The sequence below is a fragment of the Folsomia candida genome, unplaced genomic scaffold (assembly GCF_002217175.1).
Source record: "Folsomia candida strain VU population unplaced genomic scaffold, ASM221717v1 Fcan01_Sc001, whole genome shotgun sequence".
NCBI lineage: Eukaryota > Metazoa > Arthropoda > Collembola > Entomobryomorpha > Isotomidae > Folsomia > Folsomia candida.
This window is the reverse complement of record NW_019091193.1, coordinates 5,500,743-5,524,810: the sequence shown is the minus strand read 5'-3', so window position 1 is coordinate 5,524,810 and position 24,068 is coordinate 5,500,743. Positions and strand designations below refer to the sequence as shown.

General features: G+C 35.3%; 3 protein-coding genes and 2 long non-coding RNA genes across 6 annotated transcripts; 4 read left to right on the top strand and 1 right to left on the bottom strand.

Annotated features, from left to right (window-relative positions):
* Positions 1 to 356: 356 nt before the first annotated feature.
* Positions 357 to 3,136, bottom strand: LOC110847354 (prostaglandin reductase 1). Its single transcript, XM_022094288.2, has 9 exons — positions 2,335 to 3,136; positions 2,070 to 2,172; positions 1,833 to 1,900; positions 1,654 to 1,771; positions 1,379 to 1,497; positions 1,148 to 1,299; positions 828 to 933; positions 647 to 765; positions 357 to 574 (listed from the first exon to the last, which is right to left on the bottom strand). Exons 1-9 carry the CDS (start codon positions 2,438 to 2,440, stop codon positions 461 to 463), a joined length of 1,005 nt encoding a protein of 334 aa, XP_021949980.1. The 5' UTR covers positions 2,441 to 3,136; the 3' UTR covers positions 357 to 460.
* A 6,763-nt stretch (positions 3,137 to 9,899) lies between these two features.
* LOC110857621 lies at positions 9,900 to 11,351 on the top strand. Its single transcript, XM_022106258.2, has 4 exons — positions 9,900 to 10,312; positions 10,383 to 10,542; positions 10,641 to 10,714; positions 10,787 to 11,351. Exons 1-4 carry the CDS (start codon positions 10,247 to 10,249, stop codon positions 10,916 to 10,918), a joined length of 432 nt encoding a protein of 143 aa, XP_021961950.1. The 5' UTR covers positions 9,900 to 10,246; the 3' UTR covers positions 10,919 to 11,351.
* Positions 11,352 to 13,338: 1,987 nt separating this feature from the next.
* LOC118433926 lies at positions 13,339 to 14,046 on the top strand. The gene is made up of 4 exons (XR_004833675.1): positions 13,339 to 13,408; positions 13,475 to 13,548; positions 13,621 to 13,736; positions 13,798 to 14,046. It is a non-coding gene; the product is annotated as an uncharacterized LOC118433926 (long non-coding RNA).
* A 2,036-nt stretch (positions 14,047 to 16,082) lies between these two features.
* Positions 16,083 to 16,460, top strand: LOC118433927. The gene is made up of 2 exons (XR_004833676.1): positions 16,083 to 16,156; positions 16,237 to 16,460. It is a non-coding gene; the product is annotated as an uncharacterized LOC118433927 (long non-coding RNA).
* A 2,786-nt stretch (positions 16,461 to 19,246) lies between these two features.
* LOC110857522 (BTB/POZ domain-containing protein 1) lies at positions 19,247 to 21,764 on the top strand. 2 transcript variants are annotated; one of them, XM_022106145.2, is made up of 8 exons: positions 19,247 to 19,368; positions 19,444 to 19,739; positions 19,806 to 20,035; positions 20,116 to 20,238; positions 20,311 to 20,499; positions 20,578 to 20,730; positions 20,804 to 21,102; positions 21,190 to 21,764. In XM_022106145.2, exons 1-8 carry the CDS (start codon positions 19,365 to 19,367, stop codon positions 21,399 to 21,401), a joined length of 1,506 nt encoding a protein of 501 aa, XP_021961837.2. In that variant the 5' UTR covers positions 19,247 to 19,364; the 3' UTR covers positions 21,402 to 21,764. The 2 variants fall into 2 exon arrangements, with proteins under 2 accessions (XP_021961837.2, XP_035702327.1); XM_035846434.1 differs by having other exon boundaries at positions 20,311 to 20,730.
* Positions 21,765 to 24,068: the final 2,304 nt, after the last annotated feature.

The following is a 24,068-nucleotide window of genomic DNA, read 5'->3' as shown; positions in this document are numbered from 1 at the left end:
TGAAAGAGAAAAAATAACAACTTAATGATTTGTATTGTGTAAAATGTGGATTGGGAGGATGGGTGGTGACTGAGACGATGAGAGCGTATTTGTCTTGAAAGGAAGGATTGTTTCATAGTATGCAAATATTTACGGGTACGTAAAAGATGAGACATAAACCACCTACCAAGTAGATTATCAATGCTTGAATTATACATAACTCAGATATCCATGCCTGCTATAAAATTGGTCTGTCATGTTAAAAAATTGAGAGTCTGCATAATATAAAATGGTCAGAATTTAACTGATTACTAAGAGACAAGTTCTTTGATACAAAGTCACGTGCGTCTCATAGATTTATGCAAAACTGCTCGATCTGCACTTTCTATCTTTTTTTACGAAATCTTATCTCTTTACTCATCCATCCCGAGAAGTGTAAATAATAACAAAGATCAAGATCAACAACTCTAAAGGCTAAATTTCACGCTTTCACGATCATCTTTCCCAAACATTTTCCACTACTGAATAAATCCATCATGGCTTGAGGCAGCGATTCGAATCCATCCTTCACTGTTTCGGCGACCTTTATGCGACCCTGGATAGATTTGGCATAAGATTTACATATGGAAATGTAAATAAAAGTGTATTTGTGCTTTCTCCAACTCACTTCGAGAATCCAGTCCCTAATTTTCTCTGCGGTATCAAACCACTCATCGATCCATCTTGACGCGACGAATGCTTCCATCTTAATTTGTTTTACTACGAATGTTTCGAAATCAAAGACGGCTGTAATAAAATCAAAATATGTCATGAACTCGGCACGTGGGGAGAGTATCTCATTATTGTACCTTGTTTATTTCTTCCATGGTTAAAATTGGAGGTACAATACGCAATCCTTCCCCCAGAATTCATATGTTTTAACACAGTCATGAGGACAATCCCACCCTGGCAGTTCTGCATAAAAGGGAGGATAAGCCGGCTTAAGATAATATAAACCATCATAATCCATTTACATAGTGTTAAGTGGTTATGTCATTAGTGGATATAATGGAGAGAAGGAGGTTCGTTTATGTGAGTTCATGATTGCATGTAGGTGTGTCAATGGGCGGAGAAAGTTTCACGTGCCTCGTTACCTAATTGGTCATTAGTGGTAAAAGCAGTCTCTCACATTAGCAAAGTAACAGTCCACACCGTTCGGCGCTACCAGTCGCAGCGTTTCGTCCAGATCTGTATTCTTGTAATTGATGGCGTGGTCAAAACCGGCACTCTTGAGCCACGCAACTTTGTCATCCGTCCCCGCCAGTCCTATCACTTTACAGCCTGATACAAAAATGAAACAAAAAAACTTAGAAACGAGTCCATGCAAAAATTAATGAGAAATTGTGCTTGTAAAACATACCCCGAATTTTTGCTACTTGTCCAGCAACACTTCCCGTAGCTCCTGCCGCGGTCGAAATCACCACCGTCTCTCCGGGAGCAGGATCAAATACTTTTTGGATTGCGAAATATCCGGAAATTCTAAAGATATCGATCAAGCAAATGAAAATATTTAAGTAGTCATCTTTAAAGGATACATACATCCTTAGAATAATATGTAAATATACATAACGATAAGGTATCTATCTACATATTTGATTGTGGTGGGTTAAACTACAAAGGGCTGGGCTTACCTACCCCGTTAACCCACATGCACCGATCGCATGAGTGCAATGAAGTCCTTTCAAGTCAGGAATTTCATACATTGAGAAATAACTCTCCATACCTCGACTTGGAACACGGTACACGGTGAGGTCTAGTAATTAATATGCAAGTTAGATACCAACGTCTTTCTCCCACAATATAAAAATTGTTACCTCTCCACCCAAAGAACCCGACGACCTGAGTCCCCACCGGGAAGTCGGGACACCTGCTGTCAATGACTCTAAAAATAGAAAGACACCACATGTACTCACTTTATTACATAAATAGCACGGATACATAAATAAGTACTAAATACCGACACACTTTCTAATTTTAACCCTGCCCACCATCATAAACCCAACAACCTGTCACCAGCAGAAGTACCACTAACTAATCCCACTTAATCTCACCTCGCCACTTGTGCCCCCACCATTTGAGCCCCGATCGGTATCTGTTCCATCCTCTTTAACATGAAGCGTTCCACTGCAAACCATTCCGCTCTGACCAGAATCTCTGCACAAATAAATAATCCAATTAAATTAATCCACTACTTATTTACATATTTACTCACTACACTTTTATGAATGCAATCTGTACTCAATTTCCCATGACCTTTACTATCTTAATGACACCACTTTACTCACCACCTTACTCCCAAATTATGTACATACATACCTCCTTCGCACAAATTGAGTAATTCCTCCTCCACGAGGCTAAAGTCGTCCTGCTTTGCCAATCCACCCATCGGCCTGGCAGCCACGACAAACTTCTTGGCAATCATCACACCAAATCACAATCACTCACTCAGTCAGTCAACCACTTATCGAATTAAGTGGTGAGTGTCTATATCAAATCAATGCTCAACTAATTAATAGGGCAGAAGAAATCAAATCGACGAGAAACATGTGTGTAGTGTAGCTGTCTGTCTGACTTGACGGACAGGACTGTCTGTGGGGTGGTGGTTTTGAACGTGGATTGAATCGAAATGCAACTATGTAACCAAATGGTCTCTTCTCGTCTATAACAAATTATTATTCTATCGTGGAGGAGGAGGACTCGCTGCTATCCTGGTCCATGGTGGTGTTGTAGTAGTTAATATTTGGTGATGGCAGTAAGTAGTATGTACAATCTCGCCATTATTATTCTCGAGTGTGTATGTTTTATGCATGCAGTATTTTGTTGGTTTGGTTAAAGTTAAAATTAACGAGTGCTTGCTTTGCTTGCTCGGTGGACGGGGTTGGTATTATAATGAGAGAGTCCGGAATGGATGATGAGTTGGTGAATTAAATAAAAAAAAAGTCAGGCGGAATGTTGAGCTAAAGGATTTGAGTCTGTGTTTATTAAGAACTTTACACTACGAAGGTTACACGGAGAATGCAAGTTTTCTCTCTTTTTTGCTTCCTTTTTCTCTTCGGGCAGTGGTTTTGATATTGTTGGATCGAATGGATCGGAGGGGATTATAATATAAGAAGAAACACATATATGTACATATATTCACCTGTTCCTGGAATGGACTGGATGGCTGGAAGAGAGGGCTTTTAATGCCGGGATGGGTATGGTAGATGTTACATATGTGGAAAATATGTACAATGCAATGGGAGGGGAGAAAGAAGCAGAATGAATTGTGAATGTAAATGTTGAATCAAATGGGATGCGATGCAGGGTTCCATTTAAGAGAGGAATGTTCATACACAGGGAAAGGATGAGACGAGAGATATGTAGCCATTCATAGCATGCAAATTTCGATACAGTTTTTACATCAAGTCGCAAAACGCATCATGCGTACGTTTACATATGTATAACATGCAAAACTTTTAAATGAGATGACGATGAAAAAGTTTTAGGCACGACACGTCATTTAAAACCTTTCCACATGACTCGCATTTTAGCTCTGCGATGCATAAACATGGGGTCACGCGTGAAGTGAAATTAGCTAAATGTATGTAATATTGACCACAAAAGAAAAAAGAAATAGACCATCATGAACCACACCACGAGTTTTTGGCCTGGATCAGGATGTCGATTTATTTAGTATCTATTATTTTATTGCACACCCTGGTTTTTGCATACTCGTCGATTCAAGGAATGGAAGAGTACGTGGTTCCCGTAGATGGATGATGGCAAATCCCAATGCCAAGCGATTTATCACGTTGGGACAACACTCAGGAGTCTCATCTACTTACTTATGTACTTACACTTGTATTATTATTTTACCCACCGAGCAGTGTAGTAAGTACATAGTGGAAGTTGTTCAATTATTGCTCCAGACAATGAGAGTGCCAAACTTTTTTCACTTTCCATAACACAATCGAATTTATCCCCTAATTTCTGGTTAAGTCTGGAAAGCTCTAGCAATTGTTCTTTCCTTCTCTGGGTCGGTACATGCAGTGTAAATATGCTCGTATTTGTGTATCTTTGTCGGTGTGGCAAATTGAATAGTTGGAGCATTAAATTTGTAATTTTGCATGGTTGGCGACTCGCTTAATGTGCTAATTTGAGAAGCCGAGCTAATTGTAGGCATGACAGGGGAGAGGTTTAGGTTGGCATAATTTTGATTCATGTATTATTATTAGCATGCTTTTGTGTCTGTGTGTGTATCTGTGTCGTATGGTATGTACATATGAGTTTGGAGTTTAACTTTGTTGTGCCAGCCTGAAATTATGCACAGACTGACTGGGCTGCTGGGTAATAATAATATAAATACGCAGTTTTTAACATACTTTGGTATTATTTTGATTATAATTAGTTTCATGACTTGTTTTTCGGTGTAAAAATGCATAAGAATTTTCTAGGCTGGATGGATGTACATAATTGTGTGCATTTTCGCGAGGGATGTATATACAACTGTACTCATCATTATTTGATTGGATTGGATTTTTATTATTGAAGCTAGTCAATAGGTAGGTAGTTATCTAACGTCACCATCACGACTTGGGGGAAGGTCGACGGAGTATGTAACTTTCCATGACGACATGATTTTTTATTGTTATTTTACTATTGTTTGTTGGCAAGCTGATTGGATTCTTGAAATTCTTTTGTAATGTCAACGATTATTTCAAGGTGATAAATTAAATGAATGGCAAGTTTAAAAGTCTTTAGACCATGGGTGCAATAACCGGCGCCGGTTTCTTGATCGCACGTACACAGGTGTGCATGCATTTAAGGTGGTGACATTGACAATGAAATTCTTGGGAGAAAGATGATGCTGGGGGTGTGTGTTTTTATGCATGGTCTGCTTTTTTGCAAGGGCTGAGTTCTACTTTACTTGCACTTTTTGTGTCATTATTACAGTGCGACACGATACATACAATCACGTTCTTTTTTATAGGAGTGTTCTTGCCGAGATTGGAATAAATGTGACCATGCCAGCGGAGTAGTGTGCACTTGGTCTTGCCTACATGCATAAATTTGAGTCTGTGGCTGACTGGCTGGATGCAATTTCTACGCAAAAATCCAGCCTCGTGGATGGAAGGATGTTATGTTTCATTAATGGAATGATTGGTCAGCAGTTTTATTAATAGAGATTGATTGAATGGATGATACGCTGTAGGAATGATTTATTTTATTGTTTGTGTGTCTGACGCTAAAAATGATATATTTTTAGACGGATGACGTTATGTAAATGAGTGAACGAGTAAAGTTGTTTGACATATGTGTGTTTGTTTATAAAGTCGTGTTAATTTTCAAGGTCTTGAAAATAAGGGCATAATAAATATGCATTAAGCTCGCATTTGACAATTGTGCTCTGTATTGATCTTCCTGTAATCTATACATAAATAAGGAGATGAATTATTAAAACGATGTCAGTTTTCAACGAATCTGGAGAAATGCTATAATGTCACTTTTCTCAGTTTTAGATTTTGTCGTCTTTAAATATTAATCAAATTGGGTAGGAATGAATAATTCAACAGAAGTCAATTTTAATGCTGTAGTTCAGTTCTATATTTGCATGACCCAAAAATAAATAGTCCAGGTTTAGATGATAATAATGTGAATAAACTCGAGTTTGGATATTGATTGGGAAGAATTGATAATGCGTGCTCATTTCTTTGCCTGATTGCACTATTTATGCAACTTTGCTCCCACTGTCATTTTGCCTTATCAAATTGTCACTGTTTGGAGTTTATGCATTTATGTGCTCGTTGGACAACTTGATGAACGAATTGACATATTTCGCCGCGATGGTCGTGTGTCAATCAGATGGGTCAATACAGTTGGACAATAACCGAGTATGAATGAATCAATGAGAGATATGCATTCAAAATCTGTGATTGCATATCATACATATGTACGCGTAATATCATGTTTCATTGTCTGAACCGAGATTATTCCACAGAAGCTAAGATAAATATTATTTTTCGCATAAAATAAAAATAGTCCAACTTGAAAGGAAATGAATAATAAGAAAAAATGGTGAGTTCAATGTGGTTCAACTGTTAAATGTTTTATTTTAAGCTTGTTTTTGTGTTACATAAATGAAAAAGTTTGCAAAGTTTAAAAAAAAATACAGGTACATACATAAGTATTTGTTGCACGCATATTTGTTTGCAGTTTTAATTTTTTTTATAATTTCTCCGGTCGATAAATTAAAAGATTTCAATTGCTACAAAAAATTGCTAAACATTTTCTTACAACTCACATTCGTCTGCTATAAACTCATAAATACGTCTCTGATTGTGAGTTAAAATTGTAGTGAAGTTGCGGACAAGTAAAATCAGCAATTTTATGCAACAACTTTACGCATTTACTAATACATACTACACAAATTTATGAAAAATATAGCATTAGTATATATAGATACATTATATTTTTTCGCCAACAATTACATTTTCCCTATTTGGAAATCTGCTATTCATAGGGCTTACGGAATTTGCATTGATTTCATACTTTAGCAACTACCATTCACTTCATAAATTTCTGAATTGTTCTTAAATTTGTTATTATTAATTGTTACTGAAGAGAGAGAAAGAGCTTAATATGGTACGGGGGAAAATTTGGAAAGTATGTACTTACTATTATTTTTTTTACTTATTGTTGTTCTAATAATTGCAACATTGTAGAATTGAAATATTCAAAGGTATTTTCTCTCAATTATCAAGTTGTCTGTTAAGCAGGTACTAGACTATTAATTACTTCGTGATACTACTGGGTTTTCGAACTGTACACACATACATAAAATAAATATATATTGCTACAAGGCATCTATCAGAGTCAGTACAGTATTCCAAATATTGCATGAAATCTACATAGGTATCTATCTATTTACTTATGTACGTGGCCTTTATGTACCACTATAAGTAGGTTTATTACATACATGCTAAATACGGTTAAGTTTGCATGCTTATGTTTATTTTGTGTTCTGGGAAATGTTTATGTACATACAACATACTTATGAATCTGCATATTTGTCTCCAACCTCCCGGGTTAATAAGCACTTATATTTAATAGCAGTAATGTGCATACATATTTATTACCTCATCTCGTGCAAGCCACATTCCAGCCAATGCAATGTCATCTGATTACGCTATTTGTCTACTAACAAGTAAGTAGGTTTGGTTGTAGATAAACTAAGTTTTAATATTTAATTTATTACTGATGAGGCAGTTAATATAGATGTTTCTGTAATTGTGATCATTCCCACTCTGTAAGATAATTTGCGCTTGAGTGTTTTTGAAATATTTAATTCCTAAATTTCCTGCACTCTAATTCACTAAATTTACAAAATTAAGTAGGAATAAGATTGTCGGATAATTAATACTTCATTGAAATTGAGATACCTACTTCCGAGGAAAACATTGTAAATCGTTTCGTCCAAAACTTATAGGTATCTTCAAAAAAAACACTATTTCATTGTATATATCTATCTTAACTATCTTAATAATACAGAAATTGCAATTATTTTGCAACATTCCACCAAATTGAAAACTGGGGTCATAAATGAAGGCAGCGGCCAAATTCTAGTCCAAAATAAATTTATAAATTATTTCCAGTCATATTATACCAAATTTTGACGAGTTTGAGACAAAACTCAAAATTAGCAGTAAATTCGCACATTTTGGCTCGTAACGCAAAAACTGCTGGAATCACCCCCCTATTTTATTACAGATTATTAATCTACTCATTTTTACGCAAATTTTAAGGTATCCAACTTGAAAATCGTTAGAGCGCGAAAAAAACACTATTTCATTGTATATATCTATCTTAATAAATTACGGTTAAAAAATGATAACTAAATGTTATGCGTTTGGATGTATATATTTATGGTTGTTACAGGCCTCATCCAGCATTTTTCATTCTTTTAGTAACTCTTATAAAAAGTTGTCGTCTATTTAGTATATATGGCATAGTTGGAGGAGAAAGTTGGAATCAACAACTTGGGAAAAATACTATTATTTTTATCAACAGAGTTCCACAAGCGCTTACCGCATCAAACGGAATTCCATTTTCTCCCTGAAAAATTACCACCTTCACACTATGACAGACAGAGGACATGAAAATAACAGATGCTAGGTCAATTTGGTCTGGTCAGTTTGGTCCCAAGAAAGATCAATTTGGTCTGGGTTTTTTTGGTCTGGTATAATTCGGTCTTGTCAAATTGGTATGGCAAATTTGGTCTGGACAATTTGGTCTCATTTATTAAAATTATACAATTTACTGAATTAATGACGTCATTTAAATATTTAAGCATTAATATGTAGGTTTTAAAATAAAATTGTATTCAGAGAAATTTAATATGTAACTTACCAGATGCATTTGCGTTAGATGGGTTGAAAGTAGAACTAATTAAGACATCTTTCAAACACTTAGAAGCTTTTTTACATATCGTTGTACAAACTCTAAACAGATATAAGTTCAGTTTCTTTTTAATTTTAAAAAGACCTAATTGCAATTCTAAAATTATAACATTCGAAATACTTATTATTTATGCAAAATTTTACTGTAACCTAACTATGTTAGTTACTCTAGTCTTAATAGAACATTACAAATGTAAAAAAACACCCTCAAGGAATGTGGTTCTCAGCACCTAAATTAAACTAAAACCTGGCCACTTGACATATCAAGTTTCACACCCCGATGAGGCAGAGTTCAGACAGAGTATTGGCAATTTTAAAAACGCACTTAAAGGGGGTGTGGTTCTCGGAGTCTAGTTAAGTAAAGGTCAACCCGAATCAAGATTTATTAACATATGCTAAGCATGCTGTAAGTAAAACATATAGGAATCCAGGTAATATGTGAATAATATTGGACTTCAGACTAGTGTTCTCAATTTTGGACTGAAATCTTTGTCGGCGAGGCACACCGACAAATATTTCGGTCCAACCTAGAGAACACTACTTCAGACCAAATTAACCAGACCAAATTGGCTTGACCAAATCAGCTAGACCAAATTGGCCAGACCGAATTTGTTCAAGACCAAAATGACTCCAGACCAAATTTCCCAAGACCAAACTGACCCGACCAAATTGACCGGACACCAAAATAACGTTAGTCATGGGCCAATAAGAGGGGTTGACTTTCAACGCCTTTCGATGGATCGCTTAGTCCCTTAACGATGTGTACTTTCTCTCCTTCAAAATTATGCTTCAAAAGTCACGCTACAAATCCAATCTTAACCCTCACCTGAATTTTAGGATGACGCATTAAACTGTTAGACAACTGTGGATGCACTTTCCCTTCCGGATTCTGACATAGGCGAGACTGACGTGTTGGCCGATCCTGTGGAGAAGTTTTCAAAAAATTATTTTTAACGGCATTTTAAACAAGGGACGAATTACCAGATACCGACTATTACAGAAGCTTTTCTGCCAAGATCATTCATTCCGGAAGTAGAAGATTCATTTTCAGATCCATATTGTTCAACTATGGAGATTTAATTTGTGCTTAAAATATCTGAATTCTTGACATATTTATACATAAGTAAGTACATATTAAAATACATTATTTTTATTCGTAATAAATGATCATTTAATTCGGCTAGTCATTATTTTCCATTGTTTTTGAGAAAATAATACATAATTTAAATGCATATCTATTTGCACCAAAAATATAATTATTATGTATCTGTAATTATATTTGATAATTACATAATAATAATTACAAAACGCAGTGCATAATTAATTTTAGTGCTTTTCCGGTGTTTCACTTTAAAGTGAAACTAACTAAATAGTAAAATCATACTCACTTCTTGAATCTATAAAAACGGCATTAAACACGCCATAATGAATAATTAATTAATGATTTTGACAATAGACATCCTGTCTTTTCTTCTTGACGACGACTCAAATCTATAACATAGCTCCTTACCAAATTTTTGTAGCTAGTGCCATTTTACTCGTCACGAATCTCCTTCAAATTTATACAAATTAAATTGTAACAAACCGCAAGAGGATGCATACTGTCACTTACTGTTACCTTCTGTTGTCAGTGGTAAGCTGGAAGCTGCGTAAATACTAAATAAATTTATAAATGCGTCTCTTGATTCCCAAAATTGCATCATTTCATCTAAAAACAGTTTTTGAGACTCGTCGTTGGACTGAAGGTTCAAGATTTGAAAATTTTCACAAAATGCCACGGGAAAGACAAAGGGATGGAACCTTACTACAACAAGCTCATTACTGCGATAGCGCCCTGCGTGACGGAATCTGCTCAAGCAGTAAATACATATTCAACGTAAAAATAAATATTTGTATTTTTTAAATATATATATAATTTTTTTAAATTAGTGCCGCTTCCTCTGTGGATTTCAAGAGATGGGTTTCATTGATGAAGAAAGTGGGAAAATTAATTCGGCCGAGGTTCGACGCGTGTATGACAAATATTTCAAACTGGATAATGAAATGAAGGAGAAAAATATCCAAATGTATATATCCTGTGCTGAAGGAAGTTAGTCAAGCATTAAATTTAGAAATTTTTAAAAATGTCAAAACTTTCAGAAATTTAAACCTCTGAATTGTGGTTTTACTTATCTCAAAAACTTTCAGAGGCTTTGGTCAGCAGAGGCCGGTGCGAACCAATGCGGGTCGCAACATACTGCATGTACAACGCTTATATTAAAGTAATACGGGAATCCAAAATTTAAAGATGAATTGGAAAATTGATAAAAGTATATTTTTTCCATTGTTTCAAGTTCTGCGACCCGAGCAAAGCGTACAAAAATGTGAACATCAAAAGTGAAGAGGACGGTGTTGTAGGCGATGTCCTAGGATTGGCCAGGGGTTTACCAGACGGTGGAAATAAGACGAGAACACTGGCAGCTTAGTTTCATATAATACCTATAAATTTAATTGTTATTGGATTGAAATTTCCCTATGTGTATTTGAAATGAGATCATTTAGTTTTAGAATATATAGCTTACCCAAAATGTATCATGTCTTGGGAACACCAGAATTGATAATATGTACATGAAACATTTTTTCCATCTCTTTTAAAGTCTTCTTAAGCTTCGTCCATACTTGACGTCATCATCATGTCCTGCTCCCCGTCCGATATTTGATTGGTTGAAACTTTTAATTGTCATATAGTGATAATTTCGAGAAACCAATCAAAAATAGGATTGGGACTATGACATGATGATGACGTCAAGCATGGACGAAGGTTTACTCGTAAAATGAGATTATTAATTGTATATGAATTAATCATTGTTCTTGTGATGTGACGTGCATACATACATAATGACACCTTAATAAAACTCACATCCGCAAACCCTAAATCACATGACAGGCCTAAGTAATTCACCATGTGGAGCAAAATTACGAGATGATGTGGATTTTAGTTCCTTAAATATGGCGCAAATTTAATTCTATAATACGATGATAAAATTATTTGGGTCGCATTTAATGGCGACCCTAAATGACTGAATGGGATACCCTAAGAACTAAGCCCTACGGTGGACTGAATGGCCTTCCCTAACAGGTCGAAAATAATAGCTAATAACTGAATCTCGACCCTAAGGTTCTGATAGTTGATTTACATCATTTTTTAGGTAATTACATCTCGCTTATAATTTATTAAGACCATTTCTCAGAATTGATTCTTAAATTAACCAAAAATTCGTCAACAACAAGGGCTCACTTGCATTTCTTTGGGCTCCCTGGTTCAAGTTTTAACCGAAGAGGTACGTTTTTGCAAGTATCAGAGATATTGAAATCTCTGCAGATGTATCCTAGTCTGATTAAATGCTCACAAATATGCTGATTTTTGATTATTTGACAATTATATAGAGAAATCAACTAATTTGATTCTTGTCCTTGTGTGTACGGATTACATACACTCTAAATAAAAATAAGTAAAATTTACTCAAGGTTAAAAAGTAGATGACACAACCAAAAGGTAAAATTTATCCAACCGTTCTAAAAATTGGAATTCCAAAATTTTGTCCAAAGTTATGTACGTAAAATTTGTCCAACGGGTGGGTAAATTGTGTACAACGTTGTCTAATTTTCACCTTTTGGTAGTGTCATCCTCTTTTTACTCAATTTTGAGTAAATTTCATTTATTTTTATTTGGTATGTATAATTTAGTTATTAAAATATATTGGGACCTTAGGGTAAAGTCTAAGATAAATAAGGATGGTTATTGGCAAGTTAGGGAAGGCCATTCAGTCCAACGTAGGGTATAGTATTTAGGGTATCCCATTCAGTCATTTAGGGTCGCCATTAATATTTGCCCAAATTATTTTATATGTACTTTCCATTATTGCGTCACCAAAATATTTCGTATTTTTCCGAACATGTCCATTATATAATGCAGAATGCACTACGATCATGAAAAAATTTGCAGTGAAAACAAATTATTCAACAAAAAAATAAATAAAATTTAAAGTGCTTAATGATGTCTGGTACTCATTGTCGTATTGTTCATAAAAATGAGGTTTACGTATGTACCCAAAGACCCAGACTAATTTAAATAGGTTGACACGTGCAATTACGTACAGTTTGTAACAATGCGTCCTTGTCCTTTATTTGCCACAAATGGCTCATTTTACGGCTACTTAATCTACACGCGGATATAATTCTTAAATTTTAGGAAGAAAGATCCTCACATTTTAGACCCCTGAGTAAGCGAAACGAGCGGACATTTCCTCTTTCATGATGCAGAGGTCAATATGCTCATTTGTCATCATATTATTCGTGGTAAGATCTAATGTAAATTATAACGGAAATTCTGGAAGTGAATTATTTTTTTAAAAGCGATTAAATACTTGTGCAATTAATTTTATTTAATTTCAGATATTTGTCACTTTCGTGACGGGATTTAAAGTGGAAAATTTAAAAGTTTTGACAAGATGCAATGGCAAAGACGCCGGAATGAGCCCTTATTATGAGCAGCTAATAACCTCTCTAGGTTTATTACAAATATATATTTATATTATTAAATTAAACATAATTACATTAAAATATTTATGTTTTACCGCATTAGCTCCTTGCATCACAGAATCGGCACAAGCAGTAAGATTTAAATACATATATTTTTGCAAATGAATACATACATGATTGATTTAATGATTTCTGGTGCCTAAATTTGTCCTCGGTGGCACAAACTGTATTGACTACAATTTTCATAATTATATTATGTTTCTGTCCTATTTAGTGTCGTATAACATGTGGATTTACACAAATGGGATTCCTCGACGAGGAGCATGCAAAATTCCAGCCGCAAGTAATTACATCAATTCACAATCGGTACTTCAAACTTGGCGAGGAGCTGAAGCATAAGCTTATTCAGATTTATATAGATTGCTTTGGAAACAGTGAGTCGAAAAATAAGACTTTCATATTAATTGATGATAATTAAGTGTTTTATTAAATTATTTTAGAGTGGTACCCTATCAATGGTCGTTGTACAACGATGAGGACGACGTTGTATTGTGTGTACAATAATTATATAAAAGTAAGGAGGATGCATATTTGTCATATAATAGATTTTAGTATGGCTAATTTTTATGGACTTTATTTTCTGTAGGTTTGTGACCGGGGTAGAAAACCATTGGACGTTAACGTCAAGAGCGAAGAGGAAGGAATAGTAGGAGAAATTGTGGGCATGGGATTATCTTGAAGCTTACCGGAAGCGCCGGCCAGGTAACCAAAGCCAAATGCAACTTCGTCGTAGTAGATAGATTTATTTTGTTTTAAATTTCAGAAAATTAATTTAAGCAAAATATTCAGCTTGTTCAAATTGTAACATAAATACGAGAAGGAATGTGTACTGGAAGACATGTATTGGTAAATACGTCAGTTTACAAACGGGTGGGTACATATGTGGCAAAAGGAGGATTTATCAGATTAGTACTTATGTTCTAAAGATAAATTAGCAAAAAAATGTCGCCATTAAATTATGGAGAGAGTTCCTTACGACGCTGGTTGAAAATTCATGCGAAAAATAATAAACGCAGATTCTAATTTCTATGAAATGCAAGAAGTGAAGGACGTAACTAATGTCTTAATTAGTATTTGTGGCAAAATATGTACTGCAATATTGCATCACTTTATTATCAAATCGGTGAATGATATTGTTGTCATCCGAATACACAATATAATGTCGGCTGAACTACGTGTCTACATCATAAATAAATACCCAGAAAACTATTATGTACATCGGCTTATAGTTTGATAACGATGGAATTATCATTATAATACTACGGGTGACGAAATATGTTAAAATTGAATAATTATGTGTAAAGATGTGACGTAAACGACAAAATCTACCATCAGATGCATTTGCATATAGCAAACTAATGAAAAGTTATTTGTAGCACCTACAGATATTTATTTAAAGGAGGAATTCACTAAATTTCAAGGAGAGAGGCCTCTCACTCGACTGGACGTGATAATTCTTAATTCATACAGTTCAGACTGAACTGTTAAGTCATAAAATTATTTCAATAAAATTATGAATCGGTTCAAATAAGGACGCAAAAACGCCATAAAACCCTATATAAATATGACGATGTACTGATTGGTACACACAAAAACAGATAAGGCGTTTTCGTATTTTGAAATGCATATTTCAAAGTTCGCATGCTTTAAGGTTTCTTATGTACATAAATCTCATCAAAATTTGAACGATGCAATCCGAGTTTATGAAATATGCAACTTGCGGTGGACTAATTAAGAAGAATGTAAATAAATAAACACTTTCAAGGTTTCTATTGAAATATTTTTGGGTCTGATAATTATTATAGAGTAAAACCCTGTTAGGCGAAGACTTTGTCTGTCTGTCTGCCAGTAGGATTACGGGAGAAAAGTTCGAGACAATCGCGATAAGTTTACGACAGCATACGTATGAACCCAGGGGGAGGATTCTATCAACTTTTTGGGCCCATTGGACCACCCCCTCTAGATCAGGGGGTATAATCACCTATTTTTTGGGGGAATTTTTGGTTTCACTCTATTGCTACATTTCGTTGAGACAGTTTATTGCCACATTGCTCGTAAAAATTTGTCGCGTCATATTTCCCAAGACACGTGCCTCATCTAATGACTATTAACGTAATTATAATAGGATGACACGTGTCCAATCTCTAACAATTGGTCTCCTGTCCTTTGTTCGCACGTGCCTCATTTTATGACGACTTCATCTAACGGAGTAATTCTTAATTTTAAGAGCAAAAGATCCTCATTCAGATTTTCTTCCCCTGTGCGTAAGGTAATTAGGGATACTAGCGGAAATTACGTATTGCATGATGCAGAAATCTAGTTGTTCACTTATGATTATATTCTTCCTGGTAAGTTCTAGTTAAAATTATTTAAGGGAAATTCTGGAAATGAATTATTTCTAAAAATATACAATAATTAATTTTATTTAATTCCAGATTTTTGTCACATTCGTGACAGGATTTAAAGTAGAAAATTTAAAAGTTATGACAAAATGCAATGGCAAAGACGCCGGAATGAGCCCTTATTATGAGCAGCTAGTCACCGCGTTAGGTTGGTTACAAATATATCTTTATATTAGTAAATTAAACATTAATTACATTAATATCTTTATGTTGTACCACATTAGCTCCTTGCCTCACAGAATCGGCACAAGCAGTAAGATTTAAATACATACATTTATTTACAATTCAATAATATTTGCATACATAATTGATTAAATCCTAAATTTGTGCTTCGTTCTCGGTGGCACAAACTTTATTGAATGCAATTTTCATAATTCTATTATTATTTATGTCCAATTTAGTGTCGCACAGCATGCGGATTTCAACAAATGGGAGTCATTGACGAAAAAAATGGGAAGTTTCAGCAGCAAAAAATTACATCAATTTACAATCAGTATTTTAAAGTTGGTGAGGAGCTCAAGCAAAAAATTATCCAGATTTATGTGGATTGCTTTGGAGAACGTGAGTAGCGAAAATAAGACTTTCATTATAAGTAATTAACTTAATTAATAAATAATTGAATGCTTTATAAAATCGTTCATTTTAGAGACATTTAATCTCAATGGTCGTTGTACAGCGATGAGAACGACGCTGTACTGTGTGTACAACAAGTATATAAAAGTGAGGAGGATACATACTTCCCAGATATTTACATAATTGGTTGTAATTGGAGCAATTTTTATGGATTTTATTTTCTGCAGGTTTGCGACCGTAATAGAAAACCATTGAATGTTAACGTCAAGAGTGAAGAGGAAGGAGTTGTGGGTGAAGTTGTGGGCTTAGGATTATCCAGAGGCTTACCGGAAGCGCCGGCCAGTTTACCAAAGCAGAATGCAACTTCGTCGTAATCGGACACATACATTTATTCTTGTTTAATGTGGTCGAAAATGAAGTCAAATAAAATTTTTAGAAATTAGCATGATAAGGAGCGTGTAGTTTATGATTAATTTACAAAAAGGAACGTTATTTTGGGGACAAGAAGAGAATTTATTGGATTTTTGTTTAACTCAAAATTTTTAACAAAATTGCCACCTAGTGTAATTTTAGGGCTATAGAGCTTTACAAATCTCGGGATACAATTTTGTTACCAGGTTGTGTTGAGCATGATAATTCGTATGGAAACATATTCATCTCATTTTACCCCCTACTGAAAAATTCCAAACTTTAAAAAACTCATCAGTTCTTTTTCAATGCTAACAACGCTCTAAAAGTTCCTCTCACAATGCCCTGCCAAAATTTGAGCACGCTTAACTTCCTCACACAAAAGTAGCCCCCGACCCTGATTGCCAAAGGGCGACACCCCTTCTTAAACTTTCCCATGTACTTTTTATCCCCCCTCGTCCAGTCGAGATACTTCCACGAAGCAGTGATTTTCTTTCCCTGATTAAAAATGTAGGATCCCGTTAACAGAAACGCCGTCCACACTGAGAGACCACCACAACTCCACAAAATAAGGATTGAAGCCGTTGCCAGGTCGAGGTCTGCCCAACCCGTGATGAGAATGAAGTTACAGGAGAGGCAGATCTGCGTGGCGATGCTCTGAGTCGGGATTATTATGTGGTCAAAAGAGAAAATTAGGTATTTGTGCAGGATTTCCAGCTCCCTGTACACCCGCGGAAGATTTTCTCTGGTTCGGAGTGTGTTTAGCGTGGAATATCCCAATTTTGTTCGCCCCATGAGATCCTTTCTCAGAACGCTGAATATCATGAACGCGTACGTGGCTCCCATCAAACCCACGGTCATGAGACTTGTCCAAACGCCGTAAAGGGCTAACGTGTAGTAAGCCCCGAAACCAAGGTACGTCCACGTATTGAGGTACGATGGGGGCAGAAATGAAAATGGGTAGGCGGGATTAGTAGGAAAGATGAAAAAGTGCAAGCCTATCCAAACTGGGCATGTCACGCAGGCAATGGCGAGTGAAAGAATGAAACGGTCAAAATAGTAAGTGAGTCGATCCTTCTCAGGCTTGAAGGTAGGTTTCCATTCGCCTAGAAATGAGGTGAATTGCAATATATTTTTTAGGAAATCAGTTTGTCTTCGTTTTGAATTGTTGACATGCTTTAGGCTCGGTTAAAAGCGTGACAGAAATGCATAAATAGGTGCTAAATGCAATAATTCTAAAAATTAGAAATGACAAAGTTTACTTACTCGTAAAGTTGTCCCCAAATTTGAGAAAGGCATTCGCCGAATTGGCAAAGGTTTTCGGGTGTGGCATGAATACAGCCCAGGCTGAACAGTCGAACAAGCCGCACATGAAGAGGGCCATTGCAAATCTGTAAAAACAATCATGAAATAAACATCACCTATTAAACCATTATAATTCTATGCCTTATTTGTAATTTGACTTAATTTCAAGAAAAGTTTAAGAAAAAAAATGTAAATTAATTCTAACCCGATATGCGCCATGGTCCCATACAATTTGATGTACAGGACGCGTATACCAATGTAGAGGGTGAAAGTATAAATGGCAAAACCATACATGTAGTATGTGATTTTACTGTAGTTTGTGACATATATTTTGCTACACTTTTTGTTCCATAGGTAAGGAGCTCCTCCGAAAATTTGTGACATTCGGATTTGGTGGACAAAAAGTCGGTAGTACAGCTTAGTGAACATTTTAAGAAGCTGGTGAATAGAATAATATGGATATATTTTTTTGTACTATGTAAAGTGAAAGTTAGGTGAATTCATGCAAAGGTTTGAATGGGTTTGTTAAATGTGGTAATAACTTCTGACGACAATAAAATCCAGATCTAACAGCTTTGGCACCCAGTACGGTTGACCTTTGTTTGTCGAAATATTTTCCAGATATGTAGAAAGTTATAGGGTATTAAAGATATTTTTTATTTGTTTAATACATTTATTTTCTACGTTTATGCCAATTTTTTGGTGGGCATTAAAGAGCTAAATTGTTGTCATTATTTACTCGGATTGCACGTGGCGTGGGTATGAATACTAAAGACGATATAATTTTGTCTAATTCCAAGCTATTAATGTAATTTTCCTTTTCCCGGATGTTGAAATTTAACTGTTGAATAGACTGGGTCTATATTTTGTGACCCTGGTTATCTACAAATCACTTATATACAAATTGATATCTGTGCATGCGCATGTATGCATATTGTTGTTTGTTAAGACCGTATCTATGTAGTTATGTATATAAATATATATACTTATACATGTAAGGTTTGGCTGAAGTGCATCATATCTGTTGTTATGACGAGAAAGTAACCCAAGTAACGATTTGAATTACAATTTCGATTTTATTGTTAAGAAACGGATTTCGCATCGGTATATAACGTATGTAGTGGATCACATATATTCGTTCACATACATATGTATACATGCATACAAACATATTTATAATGTAAATATGCCAAAAAAGGATGACTCAACTCTTTGTTAAATATACATATAACTGTTAAATGTATATTTACTTTCTACAAATTTTTTTATGGAAGAATTCTTGGAATTTTCTTACTAATCGTAACCTTGTTACAAATATATATGTAAGTTACATAATGTAACCTAGATCTTGGATGTGTATCGGATGTCATCGTATAGATAGATGTTCATACTTTAAACAAAACAAAGTCCAGTGCATGTAAGTACATAAGTATGTAGAACTAAATTCTGACGATATGTTTACTTAAGGCTAAATATCTACTGTTAGCAGGATCAAAAACTAATAAGTAGCAAGAGTCACAAGATTCGAGAATCGAGACACATGAATTTATCAACTTCTTCCATCCATTGTATTTAGTCAGCTTCCAGCCACATTTTAAACTTGACACACTTAAGTTCATAATTAATCGATATTTTATTAAATATGGGTGAGAAATTACTTAATTTTTTAGTTTCATTACCTCCGATTCAAAAATTGTAATCATGTGACACCTAAAATTTAGAGTATTGGAAGAATGAAGTCGAAGAAATGGCAGTTAAACGAGACATGAAGTATCACTCATTGTCAAGTAGGATGGATCGAATGTTGAAGTCGGGCTTATATTCAGACGTGGCAATTATAGTCGGGAAGGACAAAACCTGCTTTAACGTTCATAAAGTCGTGCTGGGCAGTTGCTCACCCGTTTTGCAGGCAATGGTGGAAAAACGATGGAATGATGATCAAGAAACTGCATCCGGGGGCAAAACGACGCTCACCTTTCCAGATCATAGGGCAGAGGAGTTTCAGTTATTTTTAAAAGTAGGCAAAATGCCTTAATTGCAGGTGTGCATGCTATATAGCTAAACTAAACTTTTACGATTTCAGTTTCTGTACACGGACGAGTTGGGTGAAACGTTTCTCTCTGAAAATTTGGAGATTTTGAAGCTTGCTCACATTTATGATATCCCACCACTTTTGGAGAAAGTTTCATCTCGACTTTCTAAATTTGTTGAGAAATGCGACGCAAAAGATTCCGATTTCTGCCTTCAAATTTACACGACTTCAAGATTCATTGATGAATGTTTGAGTGATAAAGCGCTTCAGTTTTTCCTGAGGTACGTATAATCCAATTTCAAAATTATGCATAACTTAAGTCAAATTACATATCTACACAATTCATCATATTGTTTCAAAGGAATATAAGGTCAGCAGCTGAGAACGATCAATATTTAGAATGGGACGCGGAAACTGTGAGGACTGTATTGACCCAACAAGTGCTAAACATAAGGGAGGTGGACCTATTCAAAGCCCTGCTAAAGTATATAGAAATATGTATATTAAAAATTTATGCGTACGAAAAAGTAGGAAATACACCGGATTAAATTTACAGATGGGGAAATCAACCCCAAGATCCCACAAACTTGAAGTCATTCCCGAAATCTGAAGCTATGCCCGAATTGCTGAAACTTATCCGATTCGGGGCCATGGAAATGTCACAATTTGCAGATGAAGTTGTGCCCACTGGAGTTCTATCAAAGGACGAAATTGTCAAAATATTTAAGCATTTCTCGAGTCAAAAGTGGTTTAATCAGTTGCTTCTTATTATGCAAACATTCATAAATTATTTAAATGACAATTTTTCCATATCTTTTTGTAGCACACATTTCTCAGACAGTGATTCAATACCTCGCCACAAAGGTGAACGAATCAATCGCTTCGCTTTACAAACTGCAAACCGTGCCATGGACTGTCCCATTAAAGGACACTCCACGTCAAAAGACGTAGTCAAAACCATACCCCCAGATATTAGGTGGACAATCAAACTTGAGATAAATTTGAATTTTCTACTATTAAGAAATAATAAATTAACCCTCTAATTTCAGATTAGTCGTCAAAACACCAGTTTACTTACGAGGCATCGACATTTTCTGTAACGGTCTGAACGAAATCTTGCCCATCCATGGGAATTATGACGGATCGATCATTTTTAAAGTCCTCATAAAGGATACTGATGGAAGAATAGTTAAAAAAGCTGTGGCACGGATGTTGGGATGTACAAACGCAGAGGAGGAAATCCAATTTAAAGTACCGTTACTACTTCAGCCTGCCACCTGCTATGACTTTTATGTGACATGCACAAAAAATAAGGGAGGCATTGGAAGATTGCTTTTCCCAGGTGAAAGTGAGTAAAGCTTCGCCAGTCGCCCTTCCTAAATAAGTATGTAAATATGTACATAAATAATTTGCATATATTTATGTATTTGAATAGGTGTTCGAGTTTACTATCGGAGGGAGGTTAATCCTCCAAGAACAAGGAGAGAGAAAGTCACCATTTATCCATACGTGAAAGGAACGATCACTTATTACGGGTGCGACGCAGATAATTCGTTGACCATCGGGAAAGAATTCATGTCTTGTTGGATTCGTAATTTGATTTTTGAAAAGGTACCCGACGAGTTGAAACCTTGTATAATTACATAAATTGTAATACGATAAGGGTGTCATTGTTTTTGTACTTACTGAAAAAATAATTGTGCTGCTAATGACTCAAATGCATATATACATGCATATGTAAATACGTAGGTTAAGTTGATTCATCCATATTTTCACTACAGAATATGCTTGCAGATAAGTAAGTCTATATAATCCGGTTATAAAGTTTTTTTAAAATTTAACATTAGTTAATGTAATGCTCATAATTATGCAGCACATGTGTAAACTTAATTACGCAATAATATCTAAATATGTATTTACAACCATGATGAGATTAGCTAGATATACACGAGTATGAATCACTTGTATTGAGACTAATTGTAATATACAAGTAAAATTAAAACAAAGATGACAATGACAATAAATTATTTTTACAAAAAAAACACTCTTAGGTGAGGCAATACATACATCGCGAATAAAAAAATAAAACAAGAAATGTATCATTTCTTTAGCCTGTCAAGCATTGGATAGCATATTGGTAATTTATATGTACAATAGTAATTGTGGTGTTTGTATTATGCACGTTTCCTCACCGTGGGCCCATCATGATAAAATTATTTATTAAATGAAAGCACTAACTCGATACAAATGCATCCAGAAGTGTAAATTATTTTACGAATTTAATTGCGTGTAATTTCAATGAAATTAGAGAAGATTTCTAAAAACATTAAAATGATTTATCTTGTATAGGAACTCATTTTATGCATTCACTCTCTGTGCTACCACGACTAAGTTGGTCTTAATGATCCATCCTAATATATCAAGCTTGCCATTTCTTAACTTAAGTATGTAATGTCACTAATATGTAATAACCGTATTCCCGTGATTTCACGGAAAACTAAAAGTAACCTGAAATTTGTCTAAATTTGGAAGATGGGCCCACGGTGAGGAAACGTGCATAATACAAACACCACAATTACTATTGTACATATAAATTACCAATATGCTATCCAATCCTTGACAGGCTAAAGAAATGATACATTTCTTGTTTTATTTTTTTATTCGCGATGTATGTATTGCCTCACCTAAGAGTGTTTTTTTTGTAAAAATAATTTATTTTGTAGTTTTCAAATGTTAATATTTTAAGCGAATATGTGTACCGAATTGAATTTATTTTTTTAAATTGTGTGGGTCGTTTCGGTGAAATATTTTCAAATTTCAATTACGATTATTAATTCAATTAAGAGGTTCTTGCAATCCCAATATCAAATTTAAGCTCAATTTCATGATTTAACGCGATCCCGGTAGTTGTCAAATTGTAAAGTCTGCTGGATCTATGCCAGCACGCCAAATTTCAGCTCCCCATTAAAATTCTGCAGCAAGCGCTTGACCCATACCATTATAAATATGTATAATATTGTGTGCTATTAACAACATAATCAATACCTATACTAAGGATGAGTACTTAATTCAAAGAAATTGGATGATCGGTATGGGCAACGCCCCATCCATGGTTGAAAGTTCTCGCAATTTTACTTCTTCATTTTCATTAGAAGGTGTCGGGGACTACTTCAAATTGCTGCTTTTCATTGCTACATATTTTGTATTTTTTGTACACAATATTCAACCTCCATGTTTTTGCCCGTCTAGAATCTGTTAAAATTGACACGTCTGACGTGTTTATTTGTGGCCTCACATATGGTCATTGAGGTGTCGCAAGTCGAAACAGGTATCATATTCATGTTCTACGTTAAAAAATTGTTAAAATTGGCACATCGAACATATTTACGGAAGAAAAGACATTTTATCTGGTTCACACGGTCACTTGGATGTCGCAGGTCAAAATAACTTGTTCCTTTGGATAGCTCTTTGGAAACACTATCGATCTGAGAACAGGATGTTCTAATTTAAGAAAATTATCATCTGTGGCCTGGCACTGTGACCTTGTTACCCGAATTTCTAATCATGTCTGCCCCTTGACTTAAGAAACGTAGGTTGAAAGTTTCAAGTCTGTATGCCTTTGCGTTCATGATTTGTCAGACCTACAGGCAGATGACGGACATAAGGATCTAATAAACCGATCCAATGCATTCAACCAACGGTGAAAGAAATGTGACTTTTAACCTGGTGCAAAACGTCACTGAAGGGTCGCAGGTCAACACGGGTATCATATTCGTGTTCAGAGTTAAAATTCTTTTAAAATCGATCTGTCAGACATGTTTTCTCATTTTGCCCCAAATCCGCACACCCTTGGAGGAAAGTGGGTGTGGCGCCTAATTTATATTGGCTTATAGCTCATATTACCCGAAGCGGATTTCAAAAATATTGAGACACTAGTCTCTTAAGCCCGCAGTGCGGGCTCTAAGCAAAACGATTTTATTATTTTATTACGAGAAACGTTCACTCACGACCCTATGGGCGTGACCACGAAAAACGTTGTCACGATTCTAATTGGGTGTGTCCACGAAAAACGTTGCCACGACTGTAATTGAGTGTGACCACGAAAAACGTTTAGTCACGACTCTAAAGGGGGTGCCCACGAAAAACGTTCAGTCACGACTCTAAATGGGGGTGGCCACGAAAAACGTTCAGTCACGACTCTAAAGGGGGTGGCCACGAAAAACGTTCAGTCACGACTCTAAAGGGGGTGGCCACGAAAAACGTTCAGTCACGACTCTAAAGGGGGTGGCCACGAAAAACGTTCAGTCACGACTC